The sequence below is a fragment of the Pleurodeles waltl genome, chromosome 7 (assembly GCF_031143425.1).
Source record: "Pleurodeles waltl isolate 20211129_DDA chromosome 7, aPleWal1.hap1.20221129, whole genome shotgun sequence".
NCBI lineage: Eukaryota > Metazoa > Chordata > Amphibia > Caudata > Salamandridae > Pleurodeles > Pleurodeles waltl.
The window spans coordinates 1,061,171,025-1,061,192,323 of record NC_090446.1 but is presented as its reverse complement, the minus strand read 5'-3'; the positions used below and the strand labels follow the sequence as shown (position 1 = coordinate 1,061,192,323).

The following is a 21,299-nucleotide window of genomic DNA, read 5'->3' as shown; positions in this document are numbered from 1 at the left end:
TTTCGAGAAGGGATCCTAGCTCTTTTCTGTGGCCAGGTGCACAATAAACAAGCAGGCCCTTTAAATAATCAAAGTTGGTAAGAGTGAAATTAAAGAATGCCTTGCAGTATTGGGACAGGGCTAAACATAGCTTGAAAAGAATTGCGATAAATTATCTCCAGACCCCCACCTCTTAAGTGGTCTATCCAGCATGTGATGTAAGTAGCTGCGATGGATGGATGGCGTGAACTAAATCGGGCCCAGCAATAGTCAGCCCTGGGTCTGGAACTTGCTGACAACCTTATGTACATCATGTTAAAAGCTGGCTCTTTATTTGGTATATCAAAATGAGATCTACCATGCAAGGAGTCCAGAGGGGTGCTCTATCAATCCCTAGGTGCTCTTTTAGGTGGTAGTGTGGTCGAGCACCCGTAGGCTTATCAGAGAGGAGTGTGAGACATCTGCAAAAAGACACACACACAGTTAATAAATGAGACACCCGAAGGAGATCCAGACCAATTTACAAAATAGCAAGCATCTTTATATACGTTTTGGCACCAGGCTCAATAAGATCAGGTAGGTACGTTTGGCAAGAGAAATCTTTACAGTGTAGGAAAGTCAACACAGTTCTTCAAAGCTGCAGTCCTATGAAGGAACAACAAGTACGGCAAACAGATTGAGTACAGCAACGGGATCAATCTCCTAGACTTAAGGTAAAAATTGGGCAAGTGTCAGGAACACACCAGCAGGTCACACTGGGTGTCACTGTGGCTGCCGGGTGCTGAGGCATCAGGTGCCTGTTAGTCAATGGGGATCGTTCCAGTTGGAAAGCGGCTGCAGGTTAGGACTGGGAGTCCAGTCAGGGTGAGCCACCGAGTGGGCTCAGGTCTTGAGATAGTCAGGGACGTATGGACACTGGTGGTCTCTTCTCCTCAGTCCGGGCGTCTGGGTGCAGAGTGGTAGTGGTGAAGGGGCCAACAGAAAAAGGCTGCATGGGTAGACGCTGGGACCAGTCTGGGTGAACCAACAAGTGGGCTCAAGTCTCACAAGCCTAGGGACGCATAGACTCCAGTGTTCCTCTTCTCCTTGGTACGGGTGCAGGAGTGAAGTGGAGCATCTGGTTGCCACACCGGAGGTGATTGGGTTGAAAGGGGGGAGTGTTGCGGGGGCTGCACAGAGGCTGCAGGCATCGGTGTGAAGGTCGCAGTGGGGAGAATGGGGACCATGCTGGCACCATTGGCCCACTTCAATATAGACTGGGAGACTTGTATGCAGTGATGCTGTCTGCCTGCGGGTTTTGGCGGTCCGGAGTAGTCTTCAGCAGTTCTTGAGTGCCTGCAAGGATGCAGGGGAGCAGCTCTGCTACTTCACGGGAGTTCCCTCATGCTGACAGTCTTCCCGGGCTTTTACAAGTTTCAGCAGCTGGAGGACAAGGCTACTTCAGCATGATTATTGAAGTTAGCTAGCAGGCAGGCTGGCGGGGTTGGCGCTGAGTCTGTCGCTGGTCTTAAGTCCTCACTTATGTGTCTCTGATGTGTCCTCCAGGCCAGCGGGATCAGTCTTCCTGCTGCCAGGGGCTCTCCTAAATACTGAACTTAGAGGCATTTCCAGGAGTGTAGGGTAGTAACCAATGGGCTACTTAACCCTGGAGTCACTACACCCCTTATATGACCACTTGCTGTGGGTATAACTCTGTCCCAGAGTTCCTAGTTCTGCCATCACAAAGATGCCAGACTTTCAAAAGTTGTGTCCACATCAGGCTGGTCACCTTAGCGGTGAGAGTGACCTGAGAGGTGGACACGCCTCTCTGATTGCTAATTTTCCAGTCGGTCTAGATGCCATATGGGTCCTGGAGCAGGGGCTGGCTCTCCTTTGAGGGAAGCCAGATATATATATCAAGGACGGTGGGCTTCTTTAAAGCCCCCTGTTTTGTAATGCAGAATTGCAGGCCCTCCTGTTGAGAGAGGTGTGCTAAAGAGCAGGCTTTGTTCCAGAGAGCGAAGGGTATCACCTGTTGATCAGAAACATGTCTGGTGGTGGCAGGCTAGTTAGAACTAGTCAGCCAGCACACAGGTAGTGGTAGATTTTTCGAGGGGCATCTCTATGGTGCTCTCTGGGTGCATGTATTAATGCATCCATCACTGGCATCAGTGAGGGCTTTTTAATGTGAGATGTTTGATACCAAACATCCCTATTTCCAGTGAAGCCATCATGTAGCTGGGCAACTCATACTGACCAGTACATGTACTTAAAAATGGCTTCCCTGTTAATTTACTATATCTGAGAATCGACAGAAATCTAGCAGGGGCATATCTGCTCTTGTAGATATGTCATTACATGTAATATAATGGACCCTGCCTTAGGCCTATAAGGCCTGCGGTAGGAGACCTACATATATTGCATGCAGTGTTAGAGGACAGAGCACATAGGCTGTGTACCATGTCGTGTTTTACATTTTAGCTGCCCCAATACACAGTCTGCAATGGCAGTCTGCCTGTGCTAGGTGAGGAGTCCTTGAGGGTGGCAAAATACATGCTGCAGGCTTTGGGGACCCTATTTGGTACTCGTGTCCTGGGGTAGCATTTACTGGGGACTTACAGGGGTGCCAAAGGTATGGGAAATTGGGCAGCAATTCCACAGTTTTAGGGAAAGAGATCTGGCACTGGGGACCTGGTTAGCAGGAACCCAGTGCACTTTCAGTCAAAATTGCATCAAATACCATGCAGAAATGGATGGGGGAGGGGGGGGGGGGTCGTCGCGGGTCGCAGGAGATGACTTACAATGTCAGAAAGTGGCACTTTTTCTTCACACAGTTAGACACAATGAAACAAAACTTGAAAATAAATTCTGATTTATTGGAGGGTTGATCTCCGATGTTCTTATCCTTAAGGGGAAGGTTGAGTCTATAATATGACACACCTGTTTAAATTAACTTGTTAGTCTCCCTGTAATCATGTCGGAGGATTTTAATCATAAATAGGAAACTATACTCAGTCTTGTCCTATGGCAACACAAATGGATGAAAATTTCAAAGGAGAAATGTAAATTTCCAAAAGAATTAAGTGGTGTCAATCTAGCAAACTGTAGAACCTACCAAACTGCTTTCTTGTTCATGCAAAACACCAAATGTGTCTTACATTTGGAATACTGTGTACCGTTATGGTTAGAGATAGAAATTGCAATACTTAATGGCTTTATGGCTTTAATCCTTTATCTTTCATCTGTTCTTCTTGAGACCCTGAGTCTGTGAATAAGCTCCCAAGTATGAAGAAAGAGCCCTCCATTCTTCAAGTAACTAAAAAGCTAAACAAAAGCAGTCACAAACTTAGTTCCCAAGATTTTTAAATATCTGCAACCTAAAATGATAAAACCAATATACAATACATTATTGAAATGAGAAAAGGACAACGTGAGCACTGGTCAACAACTCAACTGGATCTGCATGTGAAGTTCTCCTTTTAAATACAAAAACGCTCAAATAGTAGCACAAAGTAAATTTATGCTTTTTGCACAGAGTATTCTGGGAAGCACTAACTACAGAAGCTGAAGTTGGTGAACAGCCCACTTTTCTGAAACTGAGTTAGATACTGGAGACCTACCCTATATGATATTTTATTGTCTTTCAGTCAAATGTTGCTGGTCAAGCATTTTCAACCGTATAGCAGAAATGTTCAGAACCTAACCTAAGAAAGCGTTTAAGTATCTTATTACAGGGCTACTATTATCCAAAATGTTTGACGTGTATCTCCTAGACCGAGAACCCTAGGATGCAAATCTTTTCTTAGAAATTGGAAAAAAACGCAGGTTTCATTTTTCTCCTGTCGAAAAATGGGTTTCATTTATCACAGGTGCGGACATCTCGTTATCATTGCCCTTCTAGGTGCCTGGGAGGATCTTTATGAAAAAACTAGATACTTACCTAAGTTCAAACCTTTGAGCTTCTGACCTATACACTCCAGGTCGATAACACCCCATACATAAACCAAACAGAACTAAAATAATTTATACAAATATTTCCTGTGATTTCTTCTTTTTCTTTTTTTTTTTTTTTCATATATTACCTTGGTTTTGCTTTTATTATCTACGCCATGGCGATGTCCTTTTCTCTTTCCCTCATTTTTCCCAGAGTGCTGAAAAATGAATGCCAAAAATGCATTATCTTCACCTGCACAATATCTGTCTGATGTATGCTAGCAATCTATTGTCTTATGTTTAAAAATGAGTAATTCTATTGTTTTATTTTGCACAAGAAATAAAAGGAAAATGTGGGCCACAAACACTTGTAACATGCTGTGCTCCCCTTTGGCCTTAACTTGCCATGTTTACCAATGTAATGGTAGTTTTCCTTCTTTGAAGGTTATGAGTACATATGTTCCCATAACTCTACAATTAGCAGTGGTAGGCGTGTTCAATGCAGTTAGCTTTGTTCCACCTCAGGTGATGGCTACACTATTGAAGTCATTGGATTCTTCATCAACGGGGAGAGTCTGAAACTGAGCCCCCATGCAGAAGATTCCAGTCATTGAGTCAATCCTAGACAGTGTGACGTTCAAGGCCTTTCCTCTTGTGCAGCAAGTCTGGGACATTCAGGATTTGACCTCAGTCTTTTGGGTTTATTTCCGGGTCTTGGTGAAGGTGGCTTTGAAACTTCTTGGTCTCTTGGCTTTTTGCAACCTCCTCATCTATAGTGGCAGATGGCACACGTGAGCTGTGCAGTGGCACCTAAGATCCCATGGACTCAGCATTAGAATGCCTCCATTCAGATTTAAAGGAAATGGCTCAGGATCTGTTGTGGTGGCTGGCAGGTGTCAGGCTACCCGTGCAGGTTGATCTTCTTACCCTTCCAGAAGTACACAGTTGTGACAGCTGCGACTGCTACATTTGATGGGTCATCTTAAGGGAGCAGGAAATCGGAGGCCTCTGATCTCAAGCAGTGTTCTAATTTGAAATCAGCCTTCCAGAACTTAGGGCAATCTGTCTCTTCCCCTAAAGCCTTTCTATCACCAATCAGAGGGATTGTGGTGCAGGTTCTCAAGAAAACACTGCCGCCATGTGGTACTGCAGCAAGCAGGGTAGAGTGGCTCCTGGACCCTGTGACTTGAGACATACACCTCAGGAAGTTGCTGGCCGAACAGTATGTCTTTTTTGTTGTCAGCAACCAACGAGTGTCCTGTGAATGCCAAAGGGGGAAAACTAACTATGTTTGATCTGGAGTCTGATTTCAAAGAAAAGTTTGATTGTTGATGAGCTTTAGCTTTTCCATTAGCTTCTCTTGGTATGTTTCTTAATAACCCTACAAAAGCCACTTAACCTCCTATGAACCGGGCCTTATTTTTTCCAGGTAAATGTTTTCTTTGTGATAATACAAGGATATGCATGACTCGGCCGACCTAGAACTGTTGTCTACCTGACTTTTGCTCTTGTTTTCTTCACTTGTTTCCTTCTAAAAAAGGAAATGGGGTTTTCTGGTAAAATTACTCTAGGATCCCACGAAGAGGAATTGGGATTACAAGTAACAAACCTTTCCTTATAGAGTTGCCTTTTGTCAGAAATATTTGTGCATTGCGGAAGTGAAACTACAAACTAGTGGATGTAAATACAGGGAGTGCAGAATTATTAGGCAAATGAGTATTTTGACCACATCATCCTCTTTATGCATGTTGTCTTACTCCAAGCTGTATAGGCTCGAAAGCCTACTACCAATTAAGCATATTAGGTGATGTGCATCTCTGTAATGAGAAGGGGTGTGGTCTAATGACATCAACACCCTATATCAGGTGTGCATAATTATTAGGCAACTTCCTTTCCTTTGGCAAAATGGGTCAAAAGAAGGACTTGACAGGCTCAGAAAAGTCAAAAATAGTGAGATATCTTGCAGAGGGATGCAGCACTCTTAAAATTGCAAAGCTTCTGAAGCGTGATCATCGAACAATCAAGCGTTTCATTCAAAATAATCAACAGGGTCGCAAGAAGCGTGTGGAAAAACCAAGGCGCAAAATAACTGCCCATGAACTGAGAAAAGTCAAGCGTGCAGCTGCCACGATGCCACTTGCCACCAGTTTGGCCATATTTCAGAGCTGCAACATCACTGGAGTGCCCAAAAGCACAAGGTGTGCAATACTCAGAGACATGGCCAAGGTAAGAAAGGCTGAAAGACGACCACCACTGAACAAGACACACAAGCTGAAACGTCAAGACTGGGCCAAGAAATATCTCAAGACTGATTTTTCTAAGGTTTATGGACTGATGAAATGAGAGTGAGTCTTGATGGGCCAGATGGATGGGCCCGTGGCTGGATTGGTAAAGGGCAGAGAGCTCCAGTCCGACTCAGACGCCAGCAAGGTGGAGGTGGAGTATTGGTTTGTGCTGGTATCATCAAAGATGAGCTTGTGGGGCCTTTTCGGGTTGAGGATGGAGTCAAGCTCAACTCCCAGTCCTACTGCCAGTTCCTGGAAGACACCTTCTTCAAGCAGTGGTACAGGAAGAAGTCTGCATCCTTCAAGAAAAACATGATTTTCATGCAGGACAATGCTCCATCACACGCGTCCAAGTACTCCACAGCGTGGCTGGCAAGAAAGGGTATAAAAGAAGGAAATCTAATGACATGGCCTCCTTGTTCACCTGATCTGAACCCCATTGAGAACCTGTGGTCCATCATCAAATGTGAGATTTACAAGGAGGGAAAACAGTACACCTCTCTGAACAGTGTCTGGGAGGCTGTGGTTGCTGTTGCACACAATGTTGATGGTGAACAGGTCAAAACACTGACAGAATCCATGGATGGCAGGCTTTTGAGTGTCCTTGCAAAGAAAGGTGGCTATATTGGTCACTGATTTGTTTTTGTTTTGTTTTTGAATGTCAGAAATGTATATTTGTGAATGTTGAGATGTTATATTGGTTTCACTGGTAATAATAAATAATTGAAATGGGTATAGATTTGTTTTTTGTTAAGTTGCCTAATAATTATGCACAGTAATAGTCACCTGCACACACAGATATCCCCCTAACATAGCTAAAACTAAAAACAAACTAAAAACTACTTCCAAAAATATTCAGCTTTGATATTAATGAGTTTTTTGGGTTCATTGAGAACATGGTTGTTGTTCAATAATAAAATTAATCCTCAAAAATACAACTTGCCTAATAATTCTGCACTCCCTGTAAGGTTTTAAAGCTATTACAGATCCTAGACGTTTTACCTCTGGAAACATCAATATCCTAGTAATTCCTCCAAAAAAGATATGGTTTGCTTTTGGGTTTTTCTTCTATTAAGTTTAAACCTGAAGTGTGTACATTTGAAAGCCTACAAAAGCTAGAGTGCCAGCAGACCATTTGTCACTATAACTTTTTCCTTTTTTTAAAGGCGTTTGCAATTACTCGACGGGGAATATGAAGTAGCCATGCAGGAAATGGAAGAATGCCCAATGAGCAAGAAAAGAGCAACATGGGAAACTATTCTTGATGGCAAGGTATCAAATAATCACCATGCACATTTCTTAAAGATTTATGAAGTTTGATAACTTTGTCTTGCCCAGTAAACCTTAGGAAATCGTTTTTGTGATGACCAGAATACAGCCCTGTATCTGATTTCTTACTCCACCTAACCAGTTCAACTGAAAATGAGATATGCTATTCTTGTCACTGCCACTCATTGAATGGGAACATGTTTGTGGATATTCTTAGTGGGAACTTAGGTGGGAACAACTGAGTGCAATGCTAGTTGGTGGAAAGCATAATGATCTAGCATATAGCGATAAGGTGATGGGTATCTTGATGGGTACCTCTGTAATATGTTTCTAAGTGTCTAGAACAATGTAAGAAAACAGGACTATGTCTTATACGTGATGAAGAAATCAGGGGAAGTAAGTAATATCAAAATCACTGAGCAGTTGGGCTTTTGAGGGAGATGCTGGATTAATACCACCCATATTGATTTTTCCTGTGTATTCCATTATTGGCTACCTTCCACCTATGCTGGAGGTTTGGACCCCACTCAGTACTTGACTAACATTCCCCAACCGGATGACCTTGCAGCATCACTTCGGTGGAAACAGTCAACAATTGGCATTACATACAGTCCACTGACCCCCCATTAATTTGAATAAGTTTTGGAATCAAGAATCTTTTGACCTTTTTATCTATGCACACCCTTCACTTGTTCAATTTTGTTGTACTATGTGATCACTGCTCTAGCACTGTTTGAATTTATAATTTACCCTCTGAAAATAAATGCTTTTGATATTTTTCTTACTTAGTTTGTTCTTGCAAATCGCTTTAAAATATTGAGAATTTTTCGAGTATTCTTCAACTGGATAGATTATGCATCCATTTAGACATTCTTTTTCCAAAATAGGGAAACAGTAAACCACTGTTTTTTAGTTTGTGTGCCATGAAGCATGATGGGTTTCTCTGCCCTCTCTTATGACTTGCCGTGCATTGTCGAATGGTCGCAGTTGAATCAATTTTTTTTTTTTGCCTTGTGGATCGGTTGGATATCGTCTTCCCTTGAGATTTGTGTTTTAGAACTGAAAGGTTTTGGATCGAACGCCTATAAATTCTCGATTTCTCAAAATCCATCCCCTAAACTTTGTTCACTGAATTTATGTTCTTTTGTTTTTAAAAACTAGCTTTGATGGTGAAAGCTGCTAATGTTTTGTTGGCTTTAGATACTATGTACACATTAGGTACTCTAAGGCTAATTGTGCAGTTTACTCTCTGGCAAACTATATTTGCCCCATCCTACAAATGTACCTCAACCAGCTAAGTCAGTTTCGGGTTTTTAAATTTTCCCAGGTTGTGTAATTGGATCTAATTTGGAATGGGTTTTGTAGGTTCCGGAAAGAGCTCAATTCTTTAATATTTTGAGTTCCCACTTGGAACACAGTCCATTTTTGCTTCCGTACTCATTACCTAGGGTTCTTAAAATTGCCTGTCCTGGCAGAGCTGCAAAAGGTTTCGTTTATCATGCATTAGAAAATCTCCCCAAACTGTTGAATTTTCGTATCCTGTCCACCATGTCCCTCTTCATTTTCTAGAAAAAATTGCTGCAGGCCTGTGGAATTGCTATCTCTGTGTTGCATCATTGTCCTTGATCCGTCATGTCGATCTACTCTGATTAGTTCGCCACATAATTTTCTGTAGTGTGGCACTACTACTGAAGCACTTTTCCAGGCAGCCATCTTAGTCAAACAGAATAGCAGACCTAATAAGGTATTTATATGTAAGACATTGTCTTTATTGCAGCAGGACTTAAATCTGTGGGCCTGCCATAGTGATCCACCAGTTTTAAAGGTTGCATCTTTAGCATCTCCCGTATTGAGGTGATCCTCAGCATTAAGTATGCCAACGTTGGATTCAGAGCTATTATCTAATGAGGGAAGGGAATGTGGAATTTGCTAGCATCAATACAACCAGCAGTTAATGATGTGAAAAAATTGCATGTATGTTTACTTACATGTGACGTAGTTCTTGCTGTTTAATGATTGAACTAGCAAAGGAGCACCTTACAAATTAGTTCTGTCTATATAGATCAGTATCAGACCACATTTGAACAGCGTATTCAGAGACCAAACTGCTCTATCCATTATGAACTTTTGTGGTTAACTGTTCTGGTATTTTAATCTTTTTAAATATCATGACGTTTTAGGATGGATCAAGAAAGAATAAAGTCTGTGGTACTTATAAAATGTCACTGAAGAGGGCAAGTTTAATTCTTAATGGCTGTTTAAGCATCTCAAATTGGATAATCTCAGCTGCAGAAGACTATTAATTTAGCTGCTCTTGAGTTTGCTGTAATCTTAACATGCGGCTGTTTCCTAACCCACATCATTTGACACTGTTTTGGTCTATCCTCCTACAATGTCTACAAAGGAGGGAGCCTGTTTCGCTATGGTGGTGCGTAGGTGGTTGATATTTTGTATCTTCAGTTGCCCTCTTTGTGGTCAATCATGACACAAATTGACAGGTGCTTCAGCCGGGAGTAGCCCCTTCCAAACCTTTACGCTCTTTTAAAGAAGCCCTTACCGACGTCCTACTTGGGGGCCTTGTCCACACCATGCACAAGGGCTCCTTTGCATAGGACAATTGTCCGCCGCCATTGCCTTGCTCATGGGTAACCCAATTTCCTTACCCAGCACCACATCCCTGAGAGCTTGGTGGTCCAAGCCTTCATTGCTAATGTCAACAACCCTAGCGCATTCCCTACCTCTCAAACTGATGGGGAATCCAAGAGGCTGGATACCTTTGGACAGAGAATGTTTTCTTCTCCAGCCTGGCACTGCGGTCGTTGAACACCCCGTGCCTTTTTGGGCCTATATTCCCATGCAATCAGATTGTTCAACTGCCATCACCATACTGTCCCAAGCAATTGCTGACAGGAGAGATGCAGCAACATTTCATATACGATGTGGACTGAAGGTGACAGACTTGCTGAGTAGAGCAACTTCATCAACGGAGATCCTGTGGCACTGCGCTTACATGAGAACCACTGATTTTTCAGGTGCTGTCCAAGCCTGGCTTATGGACATGCCCTTTGATGGCTCTTATCTTTTTGGACAGTAGGCAGACTCTGTGCTGGAGCGCTTTCTTGACAGCAGAGTCATGGCCAGGTCCTTGGGCTTGTCTATGGCCTCTTGTGAACGCCAGTCCACCTCTGCTCCTCTTGTGGCCACGGAATAGGTTTCCTATTGCCCCATACCTTCCCAGCCACCACGGCCAACAGGCTTCCTAGCCTTTTCTTGGCCAAGGACACAAGTCCCATAGACCACGTGAAACAGGTAGCCAGAGATAGGTCCACCTCTCCTTGCTCCGTCAGGAAGTGTTGGCTCTCGGAGGGTACCTGCTTCAGAAGTAGGCCGCAGTTGCTATTCCCACTGCTTTTTGGTGCCCAAGAAGGACAGAAGCCTTCACTCTATCCTAAACCTGCCCCATCAGTCATTTTATGAAAAAGAAAAAATTAAAGACGCTTGCACAAGTTCTGTCTGCTCTAAATCCAGGGGACTGTATGATAGCGTTGGACTTGCAGGTGCTTATTTTCACATCTCTGTCCTGCCTGCCCACAGCAATGTGGGCTGCGGTTCACATTGAGCCAGTTTCCTGAGCTACCCTTTGGCCTTACCATTGCCCCTCAGATATTCACAAAGGTGAATGGCTGTTAAAGGTGAGCTCTCCACAGGCAGTTGTCTCCCACCTTCAGACTTTGGCAAACCTTCTACACTCGCTGGGGTTCACTATCAATGTGCCAAAGTCACACCTGACTCCCTCTCAGACGCCCCCTTCCATTGATGCTGTTGTGGACACATTGCAGGTTCTGGCCCATCCTCCCTAGCTGTGAGTCCAGGATTTTCAGGTTATGAAACTGTTGTTTCAGCCTGTAAGTCTGGATTTCGGTGAGAGTGACCCTGAAGTTGTTTCGCCTCATGGCCTCATGCATCGTGCTTTTTAACCATGCCTGTTGGTATATGTGGGCTCTGCATCACGACCTGAAGTCCCAGTGGGTGCAACATCATGGGAATCTCTCCTACATGGTCCTAATATCAAAGGGAACTGCCAAACATCTGCTGTGGTGGCTCATAAACTGCGATTGGGTTGGTGGCAGACCCATCTCTTTTCTTTTCACCAACCAGAGCTGACTGTAGTGAAAGATTCATCACTTCTGGGACGGGGTGGCCATCTGGGAGAGATGATCAGAAGTTTCTTGACTCCAGTGGAGCCCTTGCTTCACATGAAACTGCTGGAGCTTCAGGCGATTCACTTGTCATAGAAAGTTTTTCTTCCTTCCGTCAAGGGGAAGGCTGGTGTAGGAGCTCACGTATAACACTGCTGCGTTGTGGTACTTCATCAAACAGGGTGGGGTGGGGGTAGTAGATCCTTTTTCAAGAGGCTCTGCTTGTCTGGACTTGGCTGGATGCCTAGCTATTCACGAATGGCATCTCCAAGTGGTGGAAGCCTTTTTTTTTTTTTTTAGCAGTGGGAAGAGTCGATTAGATATTTTTCCTACTGCAGAGAACGCACAATGACAGTTTTGAGCACTGGAGCTTCCAAGGCGGCTATCACTAGTAGACTTTTTATCTCAAATGGAGCTCTGGCCTCCTGCATGCAATACCACTCCTTACCAGAGTTTTCAAGAAGATCAGGAATGACCGGCCCAAAGTTATCCTAGTGGCTCCAGTTTGGGCAAGGGAGTCTGGTATCCTGAGCAGTTGAGCATGAGCATCGGTCTGCCAATCAGACTGCCCCTTCGAGAGGATCGCCTGTCGCAGAAACTGGGGAGTGTTCTGCACCCAAACATGCACACTATTCACCTTCATGTACAGAGATTGAGCTGCAACAGTTCACAGCTTTTACCTTCCATTCTAAGTTTGATGTTCTCGCAACCAGGCATCTTTCTACCAAGTTGATATGTGCCTGCCCTTGGGATAAATTTGTAGCATGGTATTCTTGTAGAAACACAACCCTTTTTTGTTGCACTGCCTAAGGTTTTTCTGTTTAATTTATCGCTGGCCCAGCAGGGCTCTGGTCTAGACACAGTTAAAGGTTATTTATCAGCCATTTTGGCACTTTGTGTGATGCCGACCCAAACTTCTTTATTCAAGGTTGGTTCGGCAATTGCTAGGTTTTTAAAGGCTGAAACCCCCCCCCCCAAAAAAAAACATTTATCACGCTCCAATAGGATTTAAACCTTGTTCTAATATAATGTGTGCACCTTTTTGAGCCTTTGCTCAGTTGTCCTTTTAGGCTTATGACTATCAAAACTGACTTTCTGGTGGCCATTACATGAGCCAGGAGGGTAAGCAATTGGAGGTACTTTTGGTGCACCCTCCCTACGCCACCTTCTTTCCAGACAAGTGGGTACTCCAACACTTGCCTCCTTCTTCTGAAGGTTGGGACTCCTTCCTGTGTAGACCAGTACAACACCCTGCCTCCCTTCTTTACTCAGCCTCACCTTCTAAAAAGGAGGAGAGACTTCATTGTCTGGGCAAAAAAAGGGTTGTCTTTTTACCTTCATTGCAAAAAAGAGTTCTGGGTGGACGATCAATTTTGTGTGTGGAACGTAGGAGCCAAGAAAGGGAAGGCTGTGGAGACACAGACCATCTCAAGATGAATAGTAGTCTGCATAAAGATCTGCACATTAGCCAAAAAGCAATCCTGTTAGGGCTTGAGTGCTCGTTCCACCAGAGTTAAACTTGCAACTACTCCATTAGCCTGTGGAGCCTCTGTCTTGGACATCTCTCAAGCAGCAATGTGGGCATCTTTGCAAATGTATACCAAGCACTACTGTCTGGACAGTCAGGCCTGTTACAGCGGGCATTATGACTTTATGGTTTAAATTGGCTCCGCTGACCCACCTCCGGGGAAACATTGCTTGTGTATCTATTCTAAGGTAAGGAATCTGCGGCTAGAAAATCTCTAGCAGGTGAACAAGTTCCTTACCTTTGCTAATGCCTTATCTTGTAGAGACTTTCTCTAGCTGCAGATTCCTTACCGGTAGTGCCGTCCACCCCGCTCTGTAAGCAGATTGCAGTGTAAGGAACACCCTTCTCAAGGGCTTATTTCTCACCAGTTAGTTCTCATTGTGGCTCTGCTCTCCTGACATGGAAAGTTGTGAAAGTAACTGACATCGACGTGCTGGGGTGCAACCTATATACGTACCGTGCACGCCATGTCCAGTGCCGACGATGCAGATGTGCAGCCTTATGAAGCCACCTACCAGCACACAGGGTTACTGCTCAAACATCCGGATCCAGTCTGATGCCTGAGAAATATTCTAAGTTAAGGAATCTGCGGCTAGCTATTCTTTACTGGATAAGGTAGCAAATTTAGTTTAGTATTACAGGATCTCCAGATATGGCTAGAATGACAGGCATCCATCCCACGGAATCAAACTAGTTTTCGATCAGGCCAGAGGATACTTTACAACTTGGCAGTCCTAACCCTATGCATGGAAAAAGCTTTTAAAGGAAAATCATTACTTTTTACGTTTCCTTGACTTATAGGCAGCATTTGACAAAGTTCCATGAGATCATCTTTGGCAGTCACTTATCACTATGGGGATCCCCATAGAAATTAGAAGAGCCATCCAACTTTTTACACTGAAACTTGGCTTCATGTTAAGATGAACAATTGCAATCGGCTGTCTATGAAGATTTATACCATGATCAGCCTAAAGCAATGGTGTGTTTAGCTCCAGTACTGCTTAAGATCTTAATTTCTAGCCTGTCCATAGAATTAAATCTCATAAATCCTCATCCTCCTAGATTAGGGGGCTATCCTGTTACCTAATCCTATACAAGGGCGAGCTACTAACAATAAACAAAACTATAAATACCTGGGGATGGTTTTCGATTGAAGGAAGAATCCTTCTGCTCGTACATGGATTTAATGAAATTAAAGACTGCGTCCATATCACGTCCTGTACATTTGCACGATCACTGAAGGGCCCTATTCTAGGGCCCTTACAGAAGGTTATGGAGGCAAAACTGCTGCCCACAATTGTGTATGGGTGTGATGTAACTGTTGGAAAGATGTCAAGATTCTCAGACCAACTCATTGCAAAAGCTTACTGATTAGTCCTTAAGCTCTGACATTTTTACTCTATAGTGCAGCTACTATTAGAACTAGGCATAACAAAACAGATTTTGGCCTCAGAAAGTTATTTCCTAAAGATGTGCTATAGATATAAATCAGCTGAGGAAAATATACTTGCTGCAGATGTGTGGTATAAAATAAATAAGCAGAATTAAATCTCCTCAATTAGTCGCTTTTTTCAATGTGGCTTAATGTTGCTTGAAGTCAGCAATCTGTAGACTACACAAGTAGCATGCTGGCGAGACTAAAAGGATACTAAATAAAGTAACAAGGTCACTTTCGATGCAAGAAGGCAAAGCGATGCTAGCCAGGAGAGCTTATGTTTGGCAAGTAATAAACTCGTATAAGCCTTAAAACCACAATCCTATTTCAGTTTTGGCTATCCATTTTAAATTAAGTTCAAGTATATGCGTGTCTATCTAGGAGTTCATTTAACCCTGGACCCTGTCCCTGTGTTTTTTTTATTTTTTTATTATCCTTTTTTTTAATTAAAAGCTTGGACCTCAAAATACAAACTGTGTGGCACCGGAAACAAAACCCTAACACCTGTACTCTGTGTTTCTGGTGATGCTACCCAAGCATAGGAAGTTACTATGTGGACTCTTTAAATTGCTGTGTGTAAGTGCAGGCAGGCTGTCATCGCTTCCCTCAATCCAGAAAATGTGCGCATAAACATTCGGCGGTAGAGTTCATGGAAATATTCAAAGCTAGAATAAAGATCAATGGGAGGACTGACTGCCACAACAACTGCAATGGCAAATGACCCATTTGGGACATTGGACTTCACAAGAAGCACTGTCGCTTTAGTAATTTTTGCGCACACACTTTCAAAGTGTGTGGCAGAATATGTTGTTACAATATGTATGGGGGGATATTGGACATCACAAGAAACATTGTCACTAGTAATTTTTGCACAAGAAGAGTGGCAGAATATTATATTGCAGTCTGCAAAGGAAGTCGCAGAGGAGATTGGATGTTAAGCTCATTGTTTATGGTTTCATTATTTTATAAGTTCAAATATTTTATGGTCCTCCTGTAATTTTGACTAGTACTGAAGTATTTTCTTTCCCTTGATAAGTATGGGCCTTTTTTCCTTTTTATTTCTTTTTCTATACAACATTTTTGAAAACTGCAGATGTGTTGCAGTGGGGTCAAGTTGTCTTATAGAGACAGAAAATAACTCCTCAGAGCAACCCTTCTGCCATTTCCAAAATGGTGGCTCTATAGTAGTGTTTAGTCATCATTGTTGTTTATTTTATTACTGTTTTTGTTTCAGGTTTTTTGTTGATTCAAATTCTTAAACATGAGTGAAGCAGGTGGTTGCAGCGGATCTTTACCTCCTGACAGTTTTACGAACTACAAAACCTGAGGACTCCTTCAGCAAAGAAAAATGTCATATGCCAACCTAATCCAAAAGAAAGCTGCGGCTGGACAGAAGAGAGTTTGAGATGCTGCAGAAATACATCAAGACGAAGTTCACAAAAGATTGAAACTAATGGGTGAAGAGGATCAAATATTTTTATTTTATCATTGTAACAACTGCTACAAGTAGTATACAATGGAAAAAAGCTGTTAAAAAAAGAAGATATCAGTAAATCGCAACAAGAATGAGTCTTTTGAGAAAGCGACAACCAAACCCAAAGTCCATCCACTTAGGTCGATGGCTACCCCTTGTCTACCTCCAACAACTGATCAGAAAGCAGAGTATCTTTACTGTGTTGTATGTGGTTTAGCGAGAACAAGGGCCAAATGGATTGACAAACGAACAGAGTGTGAGAGTCTCAAAGGGCAAACATGTTTTTATGTGCAGCTATTTTCTTCCAAGATGAGTTTTCAGCAGAGTAGCTGATGTAAACAAAGTGAATATTTGCAGCAGCTTTGTATGCCCACCCGAACTGCATGCATGCTTAAATTAGAAAATATGATTGTACAATGCGCTCTGAGCAGCAAAGTAAATGCCAGTTAAGTTTGCACTCTTTGAAAAAGCAAATTAAGTTTTAAAGCCACTCGAGTGCTGGCTACCGGTTCACACTCAGATCAGAGAAAAAATGGTCAACATTGATGAAACTGTATTGATCCATAATAATGAAATTAAGATTTTGCTGGTGGGAATGTATGACAGAATTCGTTTTTGTCTAACGAAAACAATGAGCCACTCATGGTGTTCTCAGCTGATTTGGCTCCTGAAGTTCTTGCTGCCAAAATAAGATCACAGGATGCAGTAAAATCACAGGAACCATTTCAAGAAACGGTCTGAAAGATTTAGATCTTGTACTTAATGAAAATGTTGTGATGCCCCAGAGCTCCGCAAATCATAGGAGTCAACAAGCATGCCCAATGTGGTCTTAACATTTTTTACTTCATTGTTTAATATCAGCCAAGCTAAACTGTTACAAAGTAAAGTTCTTGAGTTTGGAAGAGGAGCAGACAACATTGATGAAGGCTTTGAAGATAAAAGCAAAGAAGTGGAAGGCAATCCCATGAACCAACAGGCTTATGCTGTGCAAATGAATGGTCTTTTCCAAATCATGTTTTATGAATTAAATCACGGCAACAAGAAAGCTCCACTACACAGGATGAATGCCGACGCAATCTGACAGGTGCAGAAGTAGAGAGCTAATTACTTGAATAGGATTGGTGTATCAACAACTGAGTTCGCGAGATCAGTCCCGCTAAGAGACCTTCCACCAAAGTCACATTCTGTGCTTGGACACATTAAAAGTGTTCTACTTGATCACATGTGGTGTAAATGTTTTGGATCATGCATATGTAGAGAAAGATCTGTGTGAATTTGGTTGGGAAGATATTTATGGGGTGCTAAAACCTGCACAATTTCTAAAGCTTCCTATTCCTCATAAGCATCTTGTTCCTAGAGAGAACCGCTGAGGCATTTGCTTGCCAGGCCACACTCCTAATAAGGTGTCCCTGCTACCCCGAAGTTTTAAGTTTATACTTCTGAGAAAGAGAGATAAAAAACAGCAAACAACCCAACAATGAACGAGCATGGGAAGGAACGGAGGCACTCTGCTTTCCTATTTTTTAAGATCAGTCAGGGTGAAAAGAACAGTCCTTGTTACTCACCGAGGATGGAGCCAAGCCTCCTCCAGAGATCTTTGATTATAGCCACATCATCCAGCATAACAAAATTGAAATTGCTTGGGTGCACAACCACCCCTGTATCATTTTAACTTGAACTTTCTCATCAAATTTGTAGTGCGCTGTATAGTAATGAGACAGCCCACCTGTGTTAACAAATCTTTTCTTTGAGATTTTATTGAACAAAAGCAGATGTAGCAAAAGCTAATAAAGGGATTGTTCACCGCAAGCAATGACCTTGTTACCTCACAGACAGCTGGGTGCTCTGCTCACACGTACCCTTACCGAGGTGCACACAAGAGCAGATAAACAGAAACAAAAGAACAAGGCAAACAAAAGAAGAAAGTAGTCCATCAAAAGTGTCCTAAATCAGGAACAGAAAAGTAAAGCATGTAACAGGGTCAGTGTCCAGGGGCGTGAGCAACACACCAAAAAAGGAGAACATGTAAACGATTAACCAGGCAAAAACAAGAAATTTTAAAAGGCACACAAAAGAACGAATCAGAACGATTAAATCCGATGGGCTGGTGACGGGTGCATGTCAATAGCCCATAGAACAAATACAACATGTTTCGAAGAGACAGTGCATGCGCTGCCTAGGTGAGCCTGAAAAAGGAGAGAATATAAGTCACCCAATGGTGCTTAGCTAAATCAAGTCCATTATTAAACTGTTCTGCAGCTGCCTGAACAATATCAAGAGGGTGAGAACAACGGTTAGAGGAGAGGAAAATGGTTAATGTTTTAAGTAAAACTAGATGCATTGAACATTGCAGGTTTGCAGATAACAGGGTTACAGTTTCACAGATATGCATGGTTGCATGTTTATAGGTCTAAACCGGAGGTGCTATTGTAAATAGAGACAACCTTCCCATGGTAACGTTTATTTGGACCTACAATGATTATCAATCCAAAATTGATGCTGATTGCGGATGTTAGCAGCAGCAACAGTAACTCTGCAAACAAGAGGTTCCTTTTGTAGAGGAGGTCCGGTAGATAGGGGGTAAGGTGGATATCTTTGTGCTACAGACACTCAAGGAGATCCTCTTTAAATAAGTGACCACCACCATCACAAGGTAGCCACGAGGGCAGTTGTCCAGCTGGAGTGCTTCTTTACACACACATACTCGCGGCATATGGTAAATGACTTCTTTGCAAAATGGAAGTCTGTTGCAACAAACAAAGAGCTAAGGGGGTTATTCTAACTTTGGAGGAAGTGGTAATCCGTCCCAAAAGTGATGGTAAAGTGACGGATATACCACCAGCCGTATTACGAGTCCATTATATCCTATGGAACTCGTAATACGGCTGGTGGTAAATCCGTCACATTTGGGACGGATTACCACCTCCTCCAAAGTTGGAATAACCCCCTAAATGTCCTAAGGGAAGGGCTTATTGCTTGGGATTCTTGAAGACTCCACTTGCAATCAGGCAAAATACAGTGTTAAGCAGAACACTTGCATTGTTTGTAAAAAAAAAAAAAAAAAAGACGAAAATTAAGGATTCATTTTAAATGTCTTGGTTGAGGTATTTCCCCCTAAGTGAAGGGCTCAGGTCTTTACTTTGTGTACTTAATACTCTAAACAGGTCTTGACATTAAAACTAGTACTGCCTCTGCCTTAGGTGAGTAGGTTTGTCAAAACACTTACATTCATGATAACTCTTTAGGTTGTGATCTCATTACCCGAGGAATACGTATTTTCACATCCCCATGGAGCTAGCTCACTGAACGTTCTGCACGTTTATGAAAGGGGCTCATCAGTTCAAGATGATTCTACTTAGTATAAAGTCAGCTCCAAGACTTTTTTATGTAAACTTTGTTGGTGGTGAAGGATTGTCTAAAAAGGAAAAACATTCATGTTTACCTGTCGTAGTTGGACTCTTGCTCCAGGCAAGACTGCTGGTTAGGTGACTAGGCCAATCCTACAACAAGTCGTAACTGTCTGCCCAACCCTCCCAGCTCACAAGCAGTACCTCACCAAAAACCAAAAGGTGATCTGTGGCACCCTTTGTGCAGGGACTCAAGTGTGCGACATCTCAGGGGAGTCATGGTTAAACGGAGATGACCCTTTTTTCACCTGAGAAACAGGTTTCAGTCACACACAGGCAATGAGGGAGATGCAGTAACGTTTTCAATAGGTTTTATTAAGACTGTAATCTACTGTAAATTGCATGGACTGCAATGATTAGGCTAATGAACAGTGCAAGAAACATAATTGTAAATGAATTGAAAGACCCTTGCAATAACATGTAATATGAAATAGATGTGAAATAGGCCCTAAAACCTTAACATGATGAACCTTATCTCTAACCTAAAGAGAGCTAGGTATGATATACCTAATCTGCCAGTACCATGTCCTTGAGAAGAGCTCCCTAACCCTTGTTAACTTGGAATGAGGTCTGTAGATCAGCCTCCGAGGGAAACGAAGGCTGGGTCTGCATCAAGGCGACGTGTAGCATTGATGGCATCTGTTAGGAATCCCTCTGATATTCTTGTCTGTGTGAGATGTATTTATACAAATCTTGTAGGACCCCTGACTAAGGTATGTTCCCAAACAATTGAAAAGGCATGCTTGGGCTGTCAATTATATAAACAACTTCCTGAAAGGTACATTGTCCCTTTTTCACGTAAGTGGGAAAGTACATGATGTGAATACCTACGTTTATCACTTATCTTTGACGCTGATAGTGACGCCTTCACAGTGTGGCATGATAATGTGAAACTAAAACCTCTTCCTAACTATAAACATAAGAGCCATTTTGAAAGAAATAATTAAATAAATGTACTAAAACAGAGCAAGCTCAGTAGGTTAAAAGTCACTAGGTGATGGGGGTACAAGCTTGCAAGCCAGAAGGCTAAACTAAACTCCTGATTCCCATTAAAACTAAATAGGATTCACTACATACCCTCTCTTGTATGTTTTGCTATTGAGGGTGAGTTCCTTCCAGCAAAGTCAGCACTCTATTTGGAGAGTTTATTTTCTCATCCAATTCCAACTGGGTTTCACAGTCAAATGAAAAAATAAATTCCAATGCCATTGAAGAGTGCCCTTTTAGATTCAACTCTGAATACAAAATTGGCACTAGCGTCCCCCCATATCAAGGAGAGTAATTGTGCTGTACAAGGTGTCTAGTAGCGAAGACTGTCAAGTTACTGTGAATTGTAGCATTGTGTGTTAATTTGATTGCACATGCAGGTTTACATGTGCAGCCCACTGAAGAATAGTTTTATAGTTAGTGGTCAAAAAGGAAAGGAAGAATCTAGTGATTAAGATCAAAGTGTGCAGAAACTTGTTTTGATGGTATGATGGAGGACAATATGATGGGAAAACATTTAAAAGTATTAGTCCAATGCTTTCACCATTTAAGTTGTGCATATTTGCAATTTAAAAGTATTGAAGTCCGATATCGGAGCAGGGAGTTATCACATATTTAAACTAGATGCAGTTGAAGAAATTAATTCGATCCTTGAAGTCTTTTCACTCACGTTTAAAGCAAGGTGATGAAGATATGATTTACTACAACCCAGCAATGTTTGATGTGAACAAAGGGGAATAATATCTCCGTTTCGAGACTGTTGTAAAAAAAAAACTGACTCAGGGCTGTTCTTGAAAACATAGCATTGTTTGCAAACCGTGTAC

The 21,299-nt window shown here is 42.4% G+C and overlaps 1 protein-coding gene across 1 annotated transcript in view; it reads left to right on the top strand.

Moving 5' to 3' along the window:
• SUZ12 (SUZ12 polycomb repressive complex 2 subunit) overlaps positions 1–21,299 on the top strand; it is a 628,949-nt gene that overhangs the window by 266,851 nt on the left and 340,799 nt on the right. Inside the window, exon 9 of the mRNA XM_069199996.1 lies at positions 7,343–7,448. Within this exon, the coding sequence (XP_069056097.1) occupies positions 7,343–7,448 (106 nt within the window). The remainder of the gene's footprint in view (positions 1–7,342; positions 7,449–21,299) is intronic.